The sequence below is a fragment of the Protopterus annectens genome, chromosome 11.part0, assembly GCF_019279795.1.
Source record: "Protopterus annectens isolate FY-2018-M chromosome 11.part0, PAN1.0, whole genome shotgun sequence".
In the NCBI taxonomy this organism is placed as follows: Eukaryota; Metazoa; Chordata; order Ceratodontiformes; family Protopteridae; genus Protopterus; species Protopterus annectens.
Window position 1 is genome coordinate 713,730,627 of NC_056745.1, and position 24,069 is coordinate 713,754,695.

The 24,069-nt window shown below is 39.4% G+C and overlaps 1 protein-coding gene across 1 annotated transcript in view; it reads right to left on the reverse strand.

Annotated features, from left to right (window-relative positions):
• The window catches only part of HIPK2 (homeodomain interacting protein kinase 2), a 1,139,975-nt gene extending 1,128,833 nt beyond the window's left edge, over nucleotides 1-11,142 (reverse strand). Inside the window, exon 1 of the mRNA XM_044088176.1 lies at nucleotides 10,712-11,142. Coding sequence (XP_043944111.1) covers nucleotides 10,712-10,730 — 19 coding nt within the window. The 5' untranslated portion in view covers nucleotides 10,731-11,142. The remainder of the gene's footprint in view (nucleotides 1-10,711) is intronic.
• Between the last annotated feature and the right edge of the window lie 12,927 nt (nucleotides 11,143-24,069).

Sequence of the window (24,069 nt, forward strand, 5' to 3'; positions counted from 1 at the left end):
ACTAGTCTGATATGCAAAGCTATGGAACGCATCATTATGGACCTAATACACAAGGATATAAGGAATCTCCAAACTCTGGATCCTACACAGTTTGGTTTTGTGAAGGGTAGATCATGCCTGCTCAACTTGGTTGACTTCTTTGAGTCAATCACCAGAGCTGTGGATGAAGGTAAGGTGGTTCATACAGCCTACCTTGATCTGGCCAAGGCCTTTGATACCATTCCCCACTCAGGAATCATAGAAAAACTTACTAAGCTAGGCATCAAATCCTATATCACTAGGTGGGTTGCAAACTGGCTCACAGATAGAACCCACAGTGTGAAAGTAGCTGACTCCAAGTCAGACTGCCGACCACTCACGAGTGGAGTCCTACAGCGTTCGGTCCTGGGTCTTTTCCTGTTTGGTATCTACTTCGCTGACATCCAGGCCAACATGAAGGGACTCTGGCTGACAAAGTTCACAGATGATTTCAAGTTGGGAGCTATTATAAACTCCCCAAGTGATGCTGACATCCTACAGAAAGGCCTCAATGAGACCAACGACTGGTGTCAGAACCATGGCCTTAAGCTCAATACCAAAAAATGTGTCTTGATCCCATTTGGGAAAAACGCATTTCCCTTGAATTACCACACTGATGGTAGTCCACTGAACACAGAAGACGTTATAAGAGACCTGGGAACACAGGTTGACAGCAACCTCTCTTTTGACCACCATGCTGCCACTGTGGTCAGAAAGTCCTTCTATGTGGCACATGTCATTACTAAGGGTTTTGCATCCAGGAAGAAAGAGGTCATTGTCTCCCTCTACTCTTCCCTCATTAGGCCAGTCATCGAGTACAATGCCCCATTTGGCATGTACCTCACTAGATATCTGCAACAACTGGAGAGGCTGCAAAAGTACCTCACAAAGAGGATCCTAGGCGTTAAACACTTGCCCTATATGGACAGACTCAATAAACTCCAACTATTCTCTGTCTCATATCGTCTACTTAGAGGCGATCTCTGCTTGACTTACAAAACCATGTCAGATCTGTTAGAAATGCTACATCTACAGAAATCCCAATCCCTCCACACCACAATCTCCAGAGACCTCAACCTCATTACCACAATCAACAGAACATGCTGGAGGGACAGGTTCATAACCCAGAGACTGCCCATGCTATGGAATAGACTTCCCATACATGTCAAACAGAGCACCTCACTGGCCCTCTTTAAGAGAAATCTGGATGAGTGGATGGGAAATAGAAAATTCACCCCGGGGATCACTCCAGTGGCTCTACTCGACAGAGACACTAGGAACAAAGGCTGGGTGGCATGATGCCAGAGTAGTCCTATGGACTAGGCTTGTAAAGGCTCCAGGGCCATTAGCCTAGTACACACCTATGAACCTAAATAAGGCAAATAACATCTATATAGATCTCTATTAATTTTAAATTATAAGCTATTCACCACAATATTAGAAAAAAAATAACCAACTTCCTGCAAATATTAAGATCATGCAAAGACTGCAGTTAAAACATGTCAGTGAAACCACTACTGTGGACAAGTTTAGATGGTGATAAAGCATCCAATAGTGCAAATCTGGACTATTTATATTTGGATTTAAATTGGTGCTTGAGCCGTGAATGCCTACATGTGAAGCCGGGACTCTAACCACTATGCTATCTCAGTATAAAATGTCACCACTGCCAAATCTTAAACCCAGGACACTGTGCACCAGGGTAAGAGCAACATACCACTACACCAAATCTGCTATTCACCACAACATTGAATTCATCTGGCTTTCTCCAACAATGTATCAGATCCCTGCATAGACATTCCTCTGCTAGCATAAAAAATTGGAGGAAAGCTTTCCCAGCATACTTTCTTAACAAGAAGGTACAAATTAGGATTACTCCTATCTCTGCTCTTGTTTACAACATACCTAGAACTTCTGGTAATCAAGCTAAGGGACTCACTGACTACAGTACAGATATGAAGAGGATTCAAAAGTCTGTTTAACAAGCTCAGATACTAATCTTCATGTTTATCCAACATATATTAGCACACACCTATGAGTGCAAGTTTGTGTGTATGTGTGCCAGTGCACATAATACACACACATATACATATATATATACACACATATATATATACACATACATATAAGTACGTAGGTCCCTGCATTTTGTCATATTACATTTCTTTGACAAATGCAGGGGGGCATGCTTTAATGTCCATGGTACAGATAGACGAGTGGGGAAAATGTCAATGGTGTACAATGCTGAGACAGGTTAGTGGGGCTGGAGGGGTGAGAGTGCTTGTGCATGTTTATGTGAATTAGGGTTAGGGCTGGGGATGAGTGAAGAATAGATGCTGTATGAGTGTGTGAAAGTTTGGGTATTTAAAGGTTAGGGTCAGGATTAGGTTAGGGGATAGATATAGTGTTCATAGGTTCATAGGTAGGTACTAGGCTATCGGCCCTAGGGCCTACACAAGCCTAGCCAAAAAGGTACCCTGGCTTTCGCCACCCAAGAAAATTATTTTCCTGTGTCCCTGTCGAGCAGAGCCACACAGGTGATCCCTGGGGTGAATTTCCTATTTCCCATCCAATCGTCAAGATTTTTCTTGAAGAGTGCTAATGAGGAGCTTTGTTTGATATGGATAGGTAGTTTGTTCCAGAGTATGGGAAGTCTCTGGGACAGGACTCTATCCCTCCAGCATGTTCTGTTTATTGTGATGACAAGGTTTAGGTCCCTAGTGTGTACAGCTTGGAGGGATTGGGATTTCTTTAAGTGGAGCATGTCCAACAGCTCTGGGTTTGACATAGCTTTGTATGTTAGGCAGAGATCGCCTCTGATGGAGTAAAGTTGGAATTTTTTGAGACGGTCTGCATAGGGCATCTGTTTGAGGCTGGTAATCCTCTTTGTGAAGTATTTCTGTGGCCTTTTCAGTTGTTGTAGATGTCTTGTGAGGCACATACCAAATGGGGCATTGTACTCTATAATGGGTCTAATGAGTGACGAGTAGAGGGGAACAATGACCTTTTTTTTATCGGATGAGAAACCTTTTGTGATGAGGTGTGCCACATAGAAGGATTTCCTGACTACTGTGGCGATGTGATTATCAAAGGAGAGACTAATGTCTACCTGTGCCCCAAGGTCTCTTATCACACTTTCAGTGTTAAGTAGACTACCACATATGTGGTAGCTCATGGGTACAGAGTTTTTAACAAAGGGAATGACAATGCACTTTTTGGTATTGAGCTTGAGGCCATGGCTTTGACACCAGACATCTGTCTCGGTGAGGCCCTTTTATAGGATGTCCACATTGTTAGGAGTTTCAATTATGGCTCCTAGTTTGCAGTCATCTGTGAACTTCATTAGCCAAAGACCTTCTGTGTTAGCCTGTACTTCAGAAAAGTAGATACCAAACAGGAAAGGACCCAGGACTTAACTCTGTGGTACTCCACTTGTCACTGGTCTGAAGTCGGATTTGGAGTCTGCTTCTTTCACAGTGTAGGTTTGTCAGTGAGCCAGTTGGTAACCCATCATGTGACATAGGGATTTATACCTAGTTTAGTGAGTTTATCTGTAATTCCAGAGTGGGGGGTGGTGTCAAAAGCCTTGGCGAGATCTAGATAGGCTGTGTGAACCATCTTACCATCATCTATGGCTTTGTTGACTGCTTCAAAGAAGTCAATCAGGTTTAGGAGACATGATCTGCCTTTTACAAACCCGAACTGGGTGGGGTTCAGAGTTTGGAGATTACCAATGTCTTTGTTTAAAAGTTCCAAGATGATATGTTCCATGGCCTTGCAGACCAGGCTCATTAGGCTAATGGGGCAGTAGTTCCCAGGGTCCGTGGTGACTCCTCCTTTGTGGAGTGGGATAACCATTGCTGTGCACCGTTCAGTGAGCACAAAGCCTGAAGTGAGGCTACGATTGAACATGGTGCTTAGGTGGGGTGCCAGTTCATTCTGTAGTTCATGTAGAACGCAGACTGGGATGTTGTCAGGTCCCGTGGATGCTGTGTTCTTGGCTTTGGAGAGTGTGGTATTTACCTCTGTGGCCGTGATTACAGGAACTCTGCATTCTTCCGGTACAGAGATGGGCCCTTTAGGGAGTGGGGGGTGGGGGTGGGGGTAAAGTCAGCACTGAACCTATCTGCCAGGATGTTGGCAGTATCAGTTGGTTCTGTATATTTAGTGCCATTGTGCTGCAACTCAGAGCAGATCTGAGTGTTGCCATTGAGATTCTTGACATAGCTATAGAATGCTTTGTGGTTGTCTTTCGAATCAGTGGCGATTATGTTGTCATAACTAGCTCTGGAGGATTTTATGAGGAATCTCAACTTCTTACTGAGGCTGACCAGGGAGTTCTTCCAGTCCTGGGATTTTACTCTTTTTTGCAACAGTTTCTTTCTTCTGTTGTAGAGTTTGTTTATAGCAGGGGACCACCAGATTGGCTTCCTTTTTTTGGAGGATAGCATCTTGGTTCTGTTAGGGATAGCACGATCCATGCACTCGTGTAAGTGCTTATAAAGTGCATCTGTGTAGGATTCAGTAGTTGTACCTCTATTGTCCATCTGCATGGGTGTCGTGAAGCTTGCCACTTCTGTCTTAAGAAGCATGAAGTTGGCTTTGGAGAATTTTTTTTACGGTGGTTTCCCTAATGGGGGGGTGGGGGTGGGATGTGGATGTCTAGGCTGATTAGCTTGTGGTTGGATCTGACCAACGAGGAATTATCCTCTGGTGTGAAACACTGTTCGCCTATGTTGGTAATGACCAGGTCTAAGATACTGCTGCCCCTGGTGGGGGTGTGGATACGTTGATCCAAGGCATTGGAATTTATGAATTCCAGAAAATGTTGAGCAAAAGAGTTGGTACATGAGTAGTTTTCCCAGTTAATGGTGGGGTAGTTGAAATTGCCCATTATTAGGGTGTTGGGTTGTACCCTAATATTTTCCAGTATATCAAAAAATGAGGAGTGGGAATCCTGGGGCATGGTGGGGGATCTGTAGCAAGTTACAATTTGGACTGCGGTCTTGCCCACAGTTAGTTGCACTTGGATAATCACAGATGCATTACGCTGAGCAACTAGCCTGGAGGTGTGGATATCCTTAATGAATATGGATACTCTTCCACCTTTAGTGTTTCGGTCCAGGTTAGGTGGCTTAAAGGCGTGCTAAGAATTACAGCCTGGTAATGCAGGGGTGCTCTCTGGAGCCTTGAACCAGGTCTCTGTCACTGCATAGATGTTGATTTTATCCATTTTAAGGAGTGCCTCAAGTGAATGCATTTTGAGGTTTAGACTTCTGGCATTCAGTAGCATTACCCTCAGATTTTGCTTGCTTGTACCTGTTACGGTGGTGAATTTGTCATTTGAACCTCGCCTAAAAAAGGCACAATAGGGGTGGCAAGAGCCTTAGCCAGTATCCAGAATCCCAAGGGTGACATGTGCAGGCCATCTCTGGCAAAACATCGTGGTCTGCCGATCATGTCATCACAGGCAGACAGATACTGGATCCCTTTAGAATGACACCAGAAGCTTAGCCAATTGTTGAAGTCAATCATTTTGTCCTTGTACTGTGGTGGAACTGCGGTGGTGGTGCTGCGGTAGCATTGTCGCCTCACAGTAAGACGTTGTCCTGTTCGATTCTCAGCTAGAGTGTCTTCTGTGTGGAGACATGCGTGAATGGGCGAACCTTCACTGAAGGTTGTGCGTCAGGGCTGGCAACTAGGCATGTAAAAATCTACTGCCAATCATTAGCGGACCGGAGTTCCGCTGTGGCGACCCCTAACCGGGAAAAGCCGAAAGACACAACAACAACAACTGTGGTATCATTCTGGGTGATGGCAGATTCATCAGGTAGACAGGAGAAAACACTGGGAGCTGACCCTTAGACATGCCTGGATAAGTGCTTATTTATTAAGTACTAAAAACAAGTTTTCATCTAGACACGTGAGGAAAGTTAAGTGCTGTAGTAATTTGTAGCTTATTTAGTGCTTACGAGTTCTGAACAAGTGCTGAGCTCAAAGAAACAGATTTCAGTGCTAAAACTAAAAAACTGGCTAGTTCTAAGGGAAAATTTGAAGAGCACACTTTATGGCGCCAGGAATAGTTTAACCCTAGCTAAGCGGAGATACATAAAGTGTTTTTTTTTTTTTTAATATAACAGTAGCAAATGAGCAATCTGATTTAAACAAATTAACTAATAAATTTGTTTGTGTGTGTTTGTGAATGTTTGTGTGTCTGAGTGCTCTTGTATACTTGCCATGTTATGGGAAGGTTTTTATGAAGGTACAGATAAGGATGACTCAACTCTATTTTTCTCTGCCAAACCTCTCTTAAAACTCCAAGACTTTAAACAACAATCGTCCTTAATGACTGAAACATGGTTAAATAATTCACAACTACTTCTAAACCCTAAAAAAAAACTTAATTACTGCTCTTTACCTAAAAACACATCTCTACCAAAACAATACTATTCACTATCTCCTCTGCCAACAACACCAGGATAGCAAAAGTAAGCCATACAAAATAACTGGTTGCCATCATAGTTGACTAGACAAAATTTTGCCATCAAGTATCATGTGGTAAAAAAAAAAAACAACCAAAGCAGTGTAGAATAAATAAATGAAGCCACAAAACAACAAACAATTCCACTGAAGCCAGTAAAAGAAATAGTCTTCAATACTGGTCTAGATTAACTATTTTTGTCCATTTAATATATCCTTGAACTTCTTCAGAGATAAAAATTCATAGTTAGACCTAACACTTAAAAATGGAGTCATGACCACATGACCCACTTGAGCCAATCAAACTTGTGAACAGCTTACAAGTTTAAAGAAACATTGTATCTATAAACATACTTCACAAGTTTGTTTGATTGGCTCAAGTGGGTAATGTGATGTTATGACTCCATTTTTAAATGTCAGGTCTGATTATGTATTTTTTTCTCTAAAGAAGTCGGTCTGATTATGTATTTTTATCTCAGAAGAAGTTCAAAGATATACTAAATGAATGAAAGAGCTTAGTAAATCTAGACCAGTGTTGAAGACTGTTTCTTTTATTGGCTTCAGTGGAATTGTTTGTTGTTTTGTAGTTTCAAAAAAAAAAGAAACGGTACAGAGTGGAAATCTATCTCACTCACATTGCCAGAAGATTTATGGCCTCTGTCTTTCCCCTATGTTGCCCCAATCTTTACTGTCCATCAAGTTTCAACAACTGTCCAGACCTGAGCAATGTTATAATAAAACAGTCAAATCTGCAGTAGAATATAACAGTAGAACACATCACTGCCTAGTCCTCTGAGAATAAAACTGGTTAGCACTATCACATCATCTGGTTCTTTCACAGCTAACTGCAATACACAGACTTATCTACAAGCGAGAAAATTGTCCAGCTTTTAATAACTTAATGCACTACTCTCCCAAATGGGTTTTGTGTGCTAGAGAAAAATCACTAATCACTATAACCAAATCATCTACTACTGCAGGTGACTCTATAGTGCAGCTAAACTATGGAACAACATCACATGACCACTGAAATCATTCAGAATGCAAACTGACTTAAAACATAACTAAAACTTCACCTATCAAATCAGTGGATCTGATCTTGTATATCTCTAGAACCTGCTTAATACCACACACCTCTTAACTAAAAATTTATTTTATTTATTTAGTTATTTATTTATTTATTTTACATTTGTTGACCGGGAAAGTCCGACTGGAACCAAGTCCATTTTCAGCGGAGGCCCAGGGAGATAAGCTCCAACAGAATACAAGAATAATAGCAGTCGAGTAAAAGAACATTGATTATACATAACATTTTTAGGTAATATTGTAGTTACGAAAAGGAAAACAGAAGTACATTCTGACAATCAGTGTTACAAATTTCCAATTTTTGAGGGTGGTATTAGATTACAAAAAGGAGAACACAAATTAGATAAGTAGAATTACATGCATTATTTAAAGTTAGTCAGGTTTGTCACAGTGGCATATCCATTTTTGTTCCAGGTGTTGTCTGATAGAGGCTTTGAATTGGTCTGGGGAGGAGAGCATGGTAATGGCGTCTGGAAGTTTGTTCCAGTTTCTACTTACAGAATTTGCAAATAGGGCCACGCCAGCCGCGTTGTTAATTTTAGTTGTTTGCATTTGTAGCTTATTGGATGAGCGGAGCAGTCTTGAATTATTATGGGGGACGATGTGGTGACTAAGGGCTGGAGTGTTATTTGGGCTCTTTAGGATTTTATTAGCCAATATTAGCAGGTTATACTTGACATGAAATGCTAACATTTTTCTTCTCTACTAGCATCATTCCATTTCTCACTTCCATTTATTTGAATTTCTAAGCACTAATAACATCTACTAAACATTGTACAAAACCACATGTACACCTCTTCAAATGCTCAGTGTTCAAAATGTAACAAAACCCTATGTATATTTTATACCGTAACACTTGCTTTTACTTCATATCATAATTAGAAAATGAATGTGTAACTGTTAATGCATACTGTCAGGTTATACAATTACAAAATGTCTGTTTAAAAATATTTGTAATATGTCAGAACTTTTCTCCCTGGGCCTCGACTAAAAAGGTAGTTTTCACCAAACCCAGCTGAAACAAAAGCAAAATAAAAAATAAAATACAATAAATAAATAAATAAATAAAATCTCCCACACAGGTCATGTCTCTCAACCTCTTAGTGCAAGAAATCTGGACAAAGCTATAAATAAAAGCGGGACAAAGGTCCAAAAATACGGACAATTTTTAAATATTACTCTTACAAACTTAGAAAGTTGATAGAATAACAGGTTTTGCGTTAGCATTAATTTTCTGAAGGGTATGGAACTCAAATGTCTATCATTATTTTCTAACTTTAATCTTTAATGATTTGCCACTGATTTGCCAGAAAACCACAATTTTATAAAAAATGGACCAAACATATGAGGCAAAAATCTGGACATTCTACGAAAATCTGTACAATTGAGAGGTATGTGAATTTCTTACTGTAGTATGGCATTTTTCAAGACAGACCAGATTCCCAACCAAATTAAATTAGATGTTTTTACATTATTATCAAAAACAACGCTCAATGAAATTGAATCTTGATTGCGTTTACAGTTCCATATAATGCTAAAGTGCTCCAACTACACCATTACACTTTCCAGTAAGACATACACATTTTATAGTTCAAACAACCGGGAAAGTGGGTGATCCTAGTCTGTGTTCCTATTTTGCGCCAGCCCTGCACTGTCCCAAGCAGGCAGTTTAATTCATTTGAAAAACAGTCATCGCATCTTACGAAAGAGGCACATAAGGTCAAAAAAGGCAAAAAGAGGACAGTGGAAAAATTATGCGCCAGCCCTTTCAAGGATTCGTTGTTAATAAGTTACTAAACTTTGTAATACCCTCGGAGTCCTTCTACAAAAGTACCCTAACTGCAATCCTTCTGTTTTAACAACGATTTCCCTAGTGCCCAGCAGGGGGCAACAACGGCAGTCTGTTAATAGAAATATTGTTTCATTCTGCACACTCCCCCATTCGCATACATAAATATATACACACTTCCAGCAAGCATCAGCAGCACGTCCCTGTTTTTTTTTTTTTCCAGCAACATAGAATTTCAGCAGCTACATTTTTCAACAAACAAGTCTTGTAACATAGGACAAAATGAAACGAACCACTGCTTAAAATGTATGTATTTGAACTGTCCACCTTGCAACCAGTCCCCGATCTCCGGGCCCTAACAACAATCTCTTTGTTCATGCATTCTTTAAAGCTTGGTATCACAATAAAACTTGCATTTTAAAATTTTAAATAGACGTGTTTGGCGAGAGAAGGATACTCTCACTCAGAAACCTATTTTTCAACAACAGGCAGTCTTTCTATAATTTCGTGTTGACAGTTTAAAGTTTGTGAACCCTTTAACCGAGATATAACGTTTTACTGTATATATATATATATATATATATATATACACACACACACACACACACACACACACACACACACACACTCAAACTCTTCAAAAATAAAAATCACTACACACACTTCTTAAATAAGCAATCACTAGTCACCCATCTATAACAGAAGTGCAAATCCGTTGCACACAAGGATCGTGCCAACTTGTACCACACATGCGGAACAGGTTTAAAGCCCAAGACGCAGGCTTCACAATAACAACAATGAGAGATTTTTAATCAGAAAACAACACAATGCACACCCACTGCACTGTGTGGGATTAATAAATCACACAAGCATCTGGATCGAATCTATATGGCAGGGCTCAAACAGGGACATTCGAGGAAAACCATTCAAATAATGTTTAGTTTGCAGTTGCACTGAATCCAAACCCACTGAAAAAGAACCACGAAGTAAATGCATATTTAACATTTAAAATCTGAACAAATAAATTCAGTACGGAATGCTGACGTCTTCGTTCTTATGTCTGTACAATTTGTCACCAGGAGTGAAAAGCAACTTGGAATCGGAGCTGCGCTAATCGCAAAAACAGTACTTAACAAAGGCTGACGCAGCCCTAAAATCATTTATACACAGTTAATGCACGCTCCGCGGTTTCATAAAAACACATAAACAAATAAATAAACACCACGGCTGCATATTCATCAATATTTTGAACATTTCTAGGACTAGCTCCGTGACCTGCAGTCGCGATCTTTGCCAATCTGCTTCAGTTAGCTACTTTATAGCTATGGAGAGCCTTACCTTTGTACATAGGGGCCATCGGTGCAAGATTGCCGGTTATACATGGCAAAAAATTAGAATGCGAGCCTGCAGCTGCCCACAACTCAGTAGAATTCTGCCATCTTGAGCCTCTGTCCGTATGAGAGCGGCTCTCTCCTGCATTACTGCCTCAGATCATCGGGGGATTTGTAACAAGGCATTGATCCTCTTCTTCATTAGCTAGTGGGGTTTGATCCGTTCTTGTGGGCCACTTGGATACCGATTCCGATGACAAGGTGGGGGAAGGGAGAGGGGAAGTGGGGGTACTTCTTTGTGGTGTAACCCCTCCGAGTTCTGGCTTCTGTTTGGCTCAGAAGTGAGCCAAATCGCTACCGTCCTTTAGCTCTCTGCTACCATCTCTGTAGGTTCTGCAAAAGTTGGATTGGAAAAAAACACAGCGCAGGGAGTTTATAGCAACTAATCGAGTGCCTATCGGATGGATTGTACTGTACAGCACTGGACGGGGACAGTGCGCAGCCGACGTGCCTTTTCTTCAATCTGCTTTGGTACTTACTGTTCACCAAAGCCGCCTTGTGTCTGAGCTAATTGTATTAAGTTATTCAAAGGTCTGCTAGATATCCTGGTGATTACTAAACACACACGAGTATACAAACGTGATTTCAACAGCTGCTTGGAGCTAAAATATTATACCCTCGCCAACAAAACTCAAATTTGAGTTATTTTTCGACGCCTTTTTTAGTTAGAAAAATCTTTCATGAAAGTAACTACACCGCTACGGTACACTGGTTCCTCACATAACTTTTGTATATGTTGTGCTACAGCATATCAACACCTGGTATTTTAATATCACCGCAGTAATACTGCTTATGCACTATTAATTGCCTTATTCATATAAGTGACACTACGCTGTAATGCACTGATTCATCACTGACATTTTGACATCACATTAGTAAGTGACATCATTCAGCAAGAAGTGCATATAGCCTAGCCACCCCGTATTTTTAGCAAGAATGATGCCATAGTTTCTGAATTTAATATCATTTGAGGAGATTCTCAGCAGGGTTGGAAGTGTCAGTGCCACAATACAGCACATCTAAAAAAGACTAAACTTATGGACTTAATATTAAAACCAGGCATACCTCTTAACTTAAAGTCAAATTGTTGGCTGCCTGAAAAATAATTATTTTTGGTCAGTACATTTTCTTTTCACACTAGAAAGTGTAACTGCCAGCGTTACAGTTAGGTGTGTTAATTGATATATAAGAAATCAACATTTGTGTTGTGTATATTCTGGTGTTAATTAATAATCAAAACAATGAATACACAATCTAATCTCAGGCAACGGGATGGTTTTGGATTAGGCTGGGGGCAAATCATTAATGACAGCTGATGGTATGCTTATTGGGACCAAAAAATTTAAAAAAATGATAAATGAAGAATAAAACTTAACTGGTTCCATTGTGCAATGTGGGAACCCATTAAATACATGCTGAATAGTATGAAAGGCAAACAATAATGCCAGACAGGGTGGGCATTACAGGGAAATAACAAGGCAGAGGAGTGTAGTGTCTGGTCTCCCTACCCCATGGAAAAGTGTACCTCTTAACTTCTTAGTGCAAGAAATCTGGACAAGTTTAAAATAATGGGGGGACAAAAGCCCAAAACTAAGGACCGATTTTAAATATTGCTGTTATAAACTTAGAAAGTTGCTAGGGTAACACTGATTTGTGTTAAGCCAAACCATGAACTAAGTCCCAACAACCAAAAGGAAGAAAGCAGTAAGCACCGTGGTAGTCCAATGAAGGTTTCATTTAAAAAAAAAAAAAAAAAAAAACTAAAACAAAAAAACACAGTTGTCACACCACTCTGATTTCATTTTTTATTCGTCCATGTTATTTATAATATTTAAAATATTTAAATTAAGAATGGTTTTTTCAATGACTTTAGAATGTACTGATAGTATTCAGTATTACAAGATAGTATTCACAGTTCTTGTCAGATAACATCTACGTATTTGTATTTTAACATGTTTTTATTTGCTTGAAATCAAAAGTATTGTGCATAACCATGCTTCCATCTTAACAAAGTATATTTTACATCTTGGTGTTGGTCAAAGCATTTCAATCAATTTAATTCAATTAATTTAATTTAATTAATGTAATTGTTTAATTGAAACAATCATCACTGAAAGCCTCTATTTAAATGAACTTGGTTACCCTGCTGTTTCATCTTGAAAAAGCCTGACATCTATGCAGGCGAAAGCGCTTGATTTATCAGTGTTTCGTTTACCTTATTGTGTTGTTCGTGTTTAATAAAGGATTTATCTACAGTTACAGCTTGGAGAGGTTCATTGGACTACCACGGTGCTTACTGATTTGTGTTACCATGCATTTTTGTGAAGGATATGAAGTCTGAAACTCAAATGTATGCCATTATTTAGTGACTTTAATTCTCAGTGATTCGTGAGAAAAAAAGACAAGTTTTATGAGTATGAGAGCAAAAATATGAGGCATAAATCTGGATATTCTCAAAAATCTGGACAGCTGAGGGCTATGCCTGGAAGATCTTTTGTTTCCCGATAGCACCCAACCTGAAGTCATTAATGCACATAGAAAATCAGCCACTTTTATAGTACACAGTGCAATGTTTTAAACTTTAACATTTTTGATATTTGTTCCTTTCTGTTTGCTAGTCCCCTATCTATGTTTTTGTATTTTCATACTGTAAATGTCATTTCAAAACAATTTTTGTTTTCTGCAGTAGATTTGTGGAATTAGTTGTTTTTTCCCCTGAATGTATTTTGTTTATTGCTGTATTTGTTTGTTTCATTTTTAACCAGGTAGTTAAACTGGTCCCAACAACAGGATCTTTTTCAGCCATAATCCAGGTCATCAGACTAATGATAAACACACACAGTCACTGCAGAGTTGCAGTCAGTTATATACATAATGAATATATAAAAAAGGTAGAATAGTGACCCATATATATATATATATATATATATATATATATATATATATATATATATATTTATGGGTTACAGTCATATTATTGAATACATTTTTTGTAGGGGGCAAGCCCCCTTGCACCATCCATGGGGGGGCTGTACCCCACCCACACCCCCTGCAAATTATATATCCTATTCTCTGTCTCTAATTAATAGTTCTTCTCCCCCAACCACTATAAATAAAAGTGTTCCTAAAAATAGTAAGGCACTGTTGCTCTCCTTGCCTACCATCTTTTATTTCAACAATGAATTTTATATAGCAACTTACAGATTGTTTTTCTTGTTTTGCCAGCCACGACAAGAAAATGGTCCAACACGCTCCATTTACTCTCGTCCGCTCGGACTCACTCCGCTACCCTACCCCCATTCTCTCCCACCCCCACTTTCCTTAGATTTATACTCACCTAGACCACACCTATTACCTCATCATCCAATCAGCCACACCACAACCATACCCAAGCCTCACACACATTAGAACATTTAAAGGCACTGCTCTACCCAATCTCCCAAACATCTTATTCAATATATTTCTAACCTATCACATATCCTATCTCTTTTACTCTGCAAAATGTCCAACTCCATACAGCTAACAATTTTTATTTTCTCTCAGAATTTCTGTACTCATACTAACCCATGCCACCTCCCTCCACTACATGAAATGCTCACTATCTCCAAACACTCCAGCCCTAATTATAATAGCACAACCCAATGCAACACATTTCTCTAACATCTCATCATCAATACTCAGTTGTAGTAATGTATGCACTAATACATTCAAACGTCTCTCCATCAATAAGAAACTCAAACTAACTCCCAACACTTTAGGCAAATACTTTGCTAAATCTTATTACTTCATACACACACTATAAATCACCTCCTGTTATTATCTCAAAGCAGTGATATTCACCCAAACCCTGGCCTTTCCCTCTCCCCCAGTATAAACCATACACCCTCTTCTTCCTTAAACACAGCTACCAACACTTGAAACGTTATTATGATGACAATCAATATAAGGAGTATCTATAACAAAATTACAGAAGTTTATGCCTGGCTCTCTCAACACACCCCTGATATAATAGCTGTCACAGAAACGTAGCTAAAGCCACATACATTAGACACTGAAGTAGTTCCAAGTGGTTACAATATCCTTCAAAAAGATAGACTCACAAGGAAAGTGGGCAGTGTAACTATAATCTATCGTAATTCTTTAATCATTACATTCTTTCTCAAACCTGTCCTAACCTTCAGCAACATGGAAATTTTACTAGCATTAGTATAAATAAACAATAATAAAACTTTAGCATAACAGTAATATACATACCCCAGGCCAAAATATCCCTACTCTTGAAAATTTTTTTATCATGGACAACCCAAAATGTATCAAATTAAAGCATCATTCCAGGAGATACTAACATCAACTGGCAAAACCTAACCTTTCCTGCTAATTGTATTAACCTGCACAGGTTCACGCAGCTGGTCACATGCCCTACACGAATAATAAATAATCAACCAGAATCCACCCTAGATTGGATCCTAGTCTCAGATCCACAAAAAATATTCCTACACTGGTACCCCCTAACATTCTAAGCGACCATTTACCTGCCCTTACAAATAGGACCCATACTCAGGTACCAAAATCTTAGTCATATAGAGCAATCAGGAACCTAATTTCAACCAAACAACCTTCAACAACACCCTAAATTTCACATAATTGGACCCCACTAAAAAACCCTACCATTAGAAGAAGCAGTAAATTATTTTAATAAGATCTTCCTTAATACCTTAAAAACTTTAGCTCCACTTTGATACAAAAGAACAAAACTCACTCATGCTCCCTGGCTTACAAGACCAGCTAAACAAATGCTCCGATCAAGAGACCAAGCCTGGAAAGAATGGCTTAAAAACAAAAATCAAGCAAATATAATTCATTGCAAACAAATTCATAATAAAGCAAAGAAACTAATCAGAAGTGATAAAAAACTACTTCTCACAATAACTGTCTAGTTCAAGAAATAACCCCCAAAAATTCTGGAAATCAGTCTCTTCACTCTAATCCTGGGACAAGACAAAACCCATCACCTTTTCCAGACAAAGACCCACAACAAATGGCCCATATTTTCAACTCCAACGTCATAGATAGCATTCTTAAACTTGTCAAAGAACCCCTGCCCAAAACCAATGAACCCCCTGACAACAAGGTAACCACCTCAAACTCAACTTCTAAGTATTCCAGCACACACACCCTCACTCCACAATGATATCAACAACATCCCAACAGTTCCAACATTCTCCTAAAACCAATGCCCACCTCTCTAGTACTCAAATTGTTAAATAAACTAAGACCTTGCAGACAACCTCCTCTGTGAAAATCTGATACTTGGTGCCAAAGCAACAGCTTACCCCATCAGTATTCTAATTAATAGCTCTATCTCAGAGTCCTTAGTCCCCCAAACTTGGAAAAAAATCCATCATAACCACATTGCACAAAGGAGGAAATACAAATGACTTAACTGTCGATCCATTTCCATTCTCTCTCCATTATCTAAAATATTAGAAAGTGTATATAAAGTCGATTACTAAAACACCTCTGTGATAACAATCTCCTTGTCCCTACCCAACGTGTTTTTTGACCTGCACACAGTACTATTACAGCCCTACTTTCCTTTACTAATGCTGTGAACAAGGCTCTGGACACTGGTCTATTAACAACAGTACTTTTCTAGACCTATCCAAAGCTTTTGCCACAGTATCACATACTAAACTAATTCAGCAACTTGCAACCTTAGGATGCTCCCAACATACCCTTACCTGGTTTCTAACTACCTGAATAACAGACAACAATTAGTTAAATGGCAAAACAAACAATTTGGATACATAGTCAATAAAACAGGTGCCTCGCAGGGGTCTATTCTGGGTCCTTTGCTTTTCAATGTGTTCATAAATGATCTTCATTCTGTCTCTCTTCAAAGTTCACTCATCCAATACCCAGATGATTCTACTATCATATCCTCCTCCAATAACTTTTCAGATCTAAAAAAAAAAATACACAAATGGCCTTTACAACCATAGAAATTTGGCTAAATGAAGCACAACTTCTACCAACCCCCCCAAAATCTAAACTACTATAATTTTCTTTTAAACCACCTCCACATAACTTTAAGATTTACACCCAAAACAGGACTGAAATTGAAGTAGTGAAGTCATCAAAATGACTAGGCATTACTATTGATGATAAACTATCCTTTTAAAAACATATTCTAAACACAATAAAAAACACACACTTTAACCTGGGCAAACTCTACAGACAGAAACTATACATGGATAAACCCACAAAAATAAAACTGGCAAATACCCTCTTACTCCCATCGCTCCTCTGTGGTTCCCTATTTTTACTAACCTGCATACATCCCTAAGCAACAAACTACAATCATGCTACTACAAAATAGCAAAATTTGCCCCTTGACTTCCAAACCAAACTCACCACTGTCAAGCCATTAGGGAACTGAAATAGTTTGAATTTCCCCACTTCCTTCATTAAACCCAACTAACTCTGGCTGATAAACTAATATAAACTAATATATGACCCAGATAATTGCCCTTCTCTCCATTCTATCCTACAGTTCTACACCCTCACCAGAAATCTTCAGTCCACTAACAAACAACTCCTAAATGTTTCCAAACCTAATAAATGGGCTGGACAAAGCCTGTACTCACACTCCATATCTAAACTATGGAACGCCCTACCCTCTCTATTACACAATTGGATTCTTTAAAGAATTTCACACTCACTTTAAAAAATCACTTTCTCAACAAACCAATCTGTCCTTATACACAAAACCATAGACCACCTTAAACTACATCTAAGACATGCAAAGTAGTAAGACTCCTATCAATTTAAAAATTCTTTCACCCTGTGAATCTGATATGATTTTCTATCTGTTTGGCATTGTTTTCTCTTTTAATCTTTTAATCTTAATAGCAGGCCATATAGACATGCATCAACATTTTTAATAAGATGGTTTCTACTATATTTCTCCATAATCTGAGTGCTACTAAAAATAATTCATGTATACTACTAAAACTAACTAGATTGTATAAAACTTTGTACTCTGTGTATGACCAATCTCTAGAAAATTGTGGATGTGGTAGAACTGTATAAAACTTTATATTCTATGTATTTCCAATCTCTAGAAAATTGTGTAAAAATATTTGGTTACTGTCGCTTTCTGTAAATATAATATGGTCTTAAAATATTTCTTTGATTTGTAAATGGAGCTTTTCTGTCCGTGCCTCCACTGAAAATGGGTTTCTGACCCAGTGGACTTTCCCAGTCAACAAATGTCAGTAAATAAATAAATAAATAAATAAAATATGCCAACTCTGAGACCCCACTACTGTGGGGAAAAGGGTAAATTCCCTGTTAAAGCACTTCTGTGTAGACTGTGGTACAGCGTGCTTTGAGGAATTAACCCTTTTCCCACTGTAATGCAATGTTGGAGTTGGTATATATAATTTGAAGGAGGTGTGGGTAGTGCTTGTCCCTTGTAAAAATGTAGATTTTTTTTGTACATTCGAGTTTTCGGAAACTCAAACATATGGTCTCGACCATATGAATTTTGAGTTTCCAAAACTCGATAATATATAGGTTCATAAGTTCATAGGTGTGTACTAGGCTAATGGCCATGGAGCCTTTACAAGCCTAGCCCATAGGATTACCCTGGCATCATGCCACCTGACATTAGTTCCCAGTGCCTCTGTTGAGTATAGCCACTGGAGTGATCCCCGGGGTGAATTTTCTATTTCCTATCCACTCATTAAGATTTCTCTTGAAGAGGGCCAGCGAGGTGCTCTGCTTGACATGTATGGGAAGTCTATTCCATAGCATGGGCAGTCTCTGGGTTATGAACCTGTCCCCTCCAGCATGTTCTGTTGATTGTGGTAATGAGGTTGAGGTCTCTGGGGTGTGTGGTGTGGAGGGATTGGGATTTCTTTAGATGCAGCATTAATAGCAGAGCTGGATCAGACATGGCTTTGTAAGTCAAGCAGAGATCGCCTCTAAGTAGGCGATATGAGACAGAGAACAGTTGGAGTTTTTTGAGTCTGTCCACATAGGACAACTGTTTAAAGCCTAGGATCATCTTTGCGAGGTACTTTTGTGGCCTCTCCAGTTGTTGCAGGTGTCTAGTGAGGTGCATGCCAAATGGGGCATTGTACTCAGTGATTGGCCTAATGAGGAAAGAGTACAGGGAGACAATGACCTCTTTCTTCCTGAATGCAAAACCCTTAGTAATGAGATGTGCCACATAGAAGGACTTTCTGACCACAGTGATAATGTGGTGGTCAAAAGAGAGGTTGCTTTCAACCTGTGTTCGCAGATTTCTTATAACACCTTCTTTGATCAGTGGACTACCATCGATGTGGTAATTCATGGGAACTGAGTTTTTCCCAAAGGGGATGACGACACATTTTTTGGCATTGAGTTCAAGGCCATGGTTCTGACACCAATCGTTGGTTTCAGTGATGCCTTTCTGCAGGATGTCAACATCACTTGGGGAGTTAATAATAGCTTCCAACTTGCAATCATCTGCGAACTTTGTCAGCCAGAGTCCCTTCGTGTTGGCCTGGACTTCAGAGAAGTAGATAACAAACAGGAGAGGACCCAGGACCGAACCCTGTGAGACTCCACTCGTGACTGGTCGGCAGTCTGATTTGGAGTCAGCTACTTTCACACTGTGGTTTCTATCTGTGAGCCAGTTTGCAACCCACCTAGTGATATAGGGGTTGATGCCTAGCTTTGTGAGTTTTTCTATGATTCCTGAATGGGGAATGGTATCAAAGGCATTGGCCAGATCAAGGTAGGCTGTGTGAGCCACCTTGCCTTCATCCACAGCTCTGGTGAGTGAGTCAAGGAAGTCAACACAGTTGAGCAGGCATGGTCTACCCTTCACAAAACCAAACTGTGTAGGATCCAGAGTTTGGAGATTCCCTATATCCTTGTTTATTAGGTCCATGATGATGCATTCCATAGCTTTGCATATCAGACTTGTCAGGCTAATAGGGCAATAGTTCCCAGGGTCTGTAGTTGCTCCTCCTTTGTTGAGAGGGATGACTGTAGCAGTGCACCATTCGGTAGGGAGAAAGCCTGAGATGAGGCTGTGATTGAACAGGGCACAGAGATGAGGTGCCAGTTCACTCTGTAGTTCATGTAGAACACAGCCAGGGATACTGTTAGGTCCCATTGAAGCTGTATTCTTGGCCTTGGACAGTGCTGTTTTAACCTGTGCAGCAGTAATACTGGGTGCCTGGCAATCTACTGGTATTATGATTGGTCCTTTGGGGGGGACGAGAGGGATAAAGATGGCACTGAATCTGTCGGCCAGTATATTGGCAATATCTGTTGGCACAGTATAGGAGGTATCATTATGCAGTAGCTCAGATCCAATCTGGGTATTGCGTGGAGATTCTTTACATAACTATAGAAGGCCTTGTGGTTGTCTTTACTATCTGCTGCAATTCTGTTTTCATAGCTAGCTTTAGAGGATTTGATGAGGGATCTCAGCTTTTTGTTGAGGCTGATAAGGGAGTTTTTTTAGTCTTGGACTTCACCTTATATATATTTATATATATATATATATATATATATATATATATATATATATATATATATACTGTATATAAAATCAAAGCAGAATACGCAGTGCAATATAAAAATAAGATAGTTTGCATAATGTACAGTATTTTACAGTAAGTAACATTTGTTTTGAAATAAAATAAAAAAGTGGAAGTATTTTCAACGTACATTCAGATATGCAGTTGCATAGCTGTAGGTTCAGCAGGTTTTAAGATGATATGCAGTTTAACTGGGTATCCAGTATTTTGAGAAATTAGTTATCTTAAGTCCTTTAAACATTGACACTTAGGCCAGAATTTAGAAACACATAACATACTGCCCAATAGTGTTCCTAGCAGGATTGCTAAATGCATTATAAGGAAGAAATTCAAAGAGAACTGTAGATCTATAGTGATAAGAAGGCTCAGACATGTAGTGCTATAGTGATTTATTTATTTATTGATATTTGATTATCGGGAAAAGACTGACTGGGTAGGAACCCATTTTCAGAGGAGGCCCGGGGAGAAAAGATAAAAAGTATTACAAAATATTTTAAGAACAATAATTTTACATTTTTTTTAAAAATAATACAAAAAACAACTACAGTTTAAATAATTATACCAAATTAGATATAATTTGAAAACATTAGTTAGGAATAAATACAAGTTATATGACAATGATTTAACAGTTAGAGAAATTGTTGCCAGTTTATAGAGAAATCAAAGTTAAGTTAGTAGAATACAAACAGGAATTGCAATATAAAGTGAGAGAAAAGCAGGCTTATAGTATACTTAGAGAGGAAGCCAGGGGAGAGAAATTGTTTTAGAAGGAAGGGAGTGAAGAAGGAAGAGTAAGGAGATGTAAGGTATGACTAGGTATTTGTCCACATTTAGGGATATAGTTTATCCTGGTGTTGAACAAGTGATGTCACTGGAAAAAGCCACAAAGAAATGTGGCAGTGTGAGGTGATGGCCAATACAAATTAGCCATGTGTGCTTCCCCAGTGCCTTTTGCTAGAATCAGAATAGAGAAGCATACTGATTCTGATATAGGCTTTACCATGCTATTTGTAGAGTTAAGTAAGTGATAAAAATGCTCACCATCTTTCAGTGGTTGCATACCCACTGAAATCTACGGCAGCAGCAGAACTGACAGCATCACAGCAGGTAAGTACTTCAAAGCCATATGTGTGCTTGTGCGTATATCTAGGAGTGTGTGCATGTGACTGCCTATGTGCATCAGTGTACGTGTGTGTGTGTGTGTGTGTGTGTGTGTGTGTGTGTGTGTGTGTGTGTGTGTGTGTGTGTGTGTGTGTGTCTGTGTGTGTGTGTGTGTGTATTTTTAGGTGCATGTGGAACAGCGTTGCATGGGTTGGTATGGAGAACACTAGCACAGTTAGTTCTGACTGTGCTGTGCTTGGTTCAGAGATGTGCTAATGAGCTTTATCAGTGTAGCACTACTACACATCACCAGCCATCCCTAATAATGTCACTGTGATAATTCCTCTGAATCCCAAACTTCAACCTTTCAAAGTAAACATGTCTCTGTCTGTTTTCTTTTCTTCTGTGAGTATTCTGGAAGTTGCCTTGTATCCAGATTAGTGTTTTATGTAATTTCTTATTGTTATTAATTTATTTTTTGTATTGCATGTGTTTTAGAGCTTGTGAATGTGTGTAAGAGCATATGTGTGACTGTGTGCTGTAGGTCTCCCACTCTCATGGTTTATTTGTAATGTGTGACTGTGTGCTGTAGGTCTCCCACTCTCATGGTTTATTTGTAATGTGTGACTGTGTGCTTTAGGTCTCCCACTCTCATGGTTTATTTGTAATGTGTGACTGTGTGCTTTAGGTCTCCCACTCTCATGGTTTATTTGTAATGTGTGACTGTGTGCTTTAGGTCTCCCACTCTCATGGTTTATTTGTAATGTGTGACTGTGTGCTTCAGGTCTCCCACTCTCATGGTTTATTTGTAATGTGTGACTGTGTGCTTTAGGTCTCCCACTCTCATGGTTTATTTGTAATGTGTGACTGTGTGCTTTAGGTCTCCCACTCTCATGGTTTATTTGTAATGTGTGACTGTGTGCTTCAGGTCTCCCACTCTCATGGTTTATTTGTAATGTGTGGTTGTGTGCTTCAGGTCTCCCACTCTCATGGTTTATTTGTAATGTGTGACTGTGTGCTTCAGGTCTCCCACTCCCATGGTTTATTTGTAATGCGTGACTATGTGCTTTAGGTCTCCCACTCTCATGGTTTATTTGTAATGTGTGACTGTGTGCTTTAGGTCTCCCACTCTCATGGTTTATTTGTAATGTGTGACTGTGTGCTTTAGGTCTCCCACTCTCATGGTTTATTTGTAATGTGTGGTTGTGTGATTAGGTCTCCCACTCTCATGGTTTATTTGTAATGTCTGACTGTGTGCTTTAGGTCTCCCACTCTCATGGTTTATTTGTAATGTGTGACTGTGTGCTTTAGGTCTCCCACTCTCATGGTTTATTTGTAATGTGTGACTTTGTGCTTTAGGTCTCCCACTCTCATGGTTTATTTGTAATGTGTGGTTGTGTGATTAGGTCTCCCACTCTCATGGTTTATTTGTAATGTGTGACTGTGTGCTTTAGGTCTCCCACTCTCATGGTTTATTTGTAATGTGTGACTGTGTGCTTTAGGTCTCCCACTCTCATGGTTTATTTGTAATGTGTGACTGTGTGCTTCAGGTCTCCCACTCTCATTGTTTATTTGTAATGTGTGACTGTGTGCTTTAGGTCTCCCACTCTCATGGTTTATTTGTAATGTCTGACTGTGTGCTTCAGGTCTCCCACTCTCATGGTTTATTTGTAATGTGTGACTGTGTGCTTTAGGTCTCCCACTCTCATGGTTTATTTGTAATGTGTGGTTGTGTGATTAGGTCTCCCACTCTCATGGTTTATTTGTAATGTGTGACTTTGTGCTTTAGGTCTCCCACTCTCATGGTTTATTTGTAATGTGTGACTGTGTGCTTCAGGTCTCCCACTCTCATGGTTTATTTGTAATGTGTGACTATGTGCTTTAGGTCTCCCACTCTCATGATTTATTTGTAATGTGTGACTGTGTGATTAGGTCTCCCACTCTCATGGTTTATTTGTAATGTGTGACTGTGTGCTTTAGGTCTCCCACTCTCATGGTTTACTTGTAATGTGTGGTTGTGTGCTTTAGGTCTCCCACTCTCATGGTTTATTTGTAATGTGTGACTGTGTGCTTCAGGTCTCCCACTCTCATGGTTTATTTGTAATGTGTGACTGTGTGCTTTAGGTCTCCCACTCTCATGGTTTATTTGTAATGTGTGACTGTGTGCTTTAGGTCTCCCACTCTCATGGTTTATTTGTAATGTGTGGTTGTGTGATTAGGTCTCCCACTCTCATGGTTTATTTGTAATGTGTGACTGTGTGCTTTAGGTCTCCCACTCTCATGGTTTATTTGTAATGTGTGGCTGTGTGATTAGGTCTCCCACTCTCATGATTTATTTGTAATGTGTGACTGTGTGCTTTAGGTCTCCCACTCTCATGGTTTATTTGTAATGTGTGACTGTGTGCTTTAGGTCTCCCACTCTCATGGTTTATTTGTAATGTGTGGTTGTGTGATTAGGTCTCCCACTCTCATGGTTTATTTGTAATGTGTGACTGTGTGCTTTAGGTCTCCCACTCTCATGGTTTATTTGTAATGTGTGACTGTGTGCTTTAGGTCTCCCACTCTCATGGTTTATTTGTAATGTGTGACTGTGTGCTTTAGG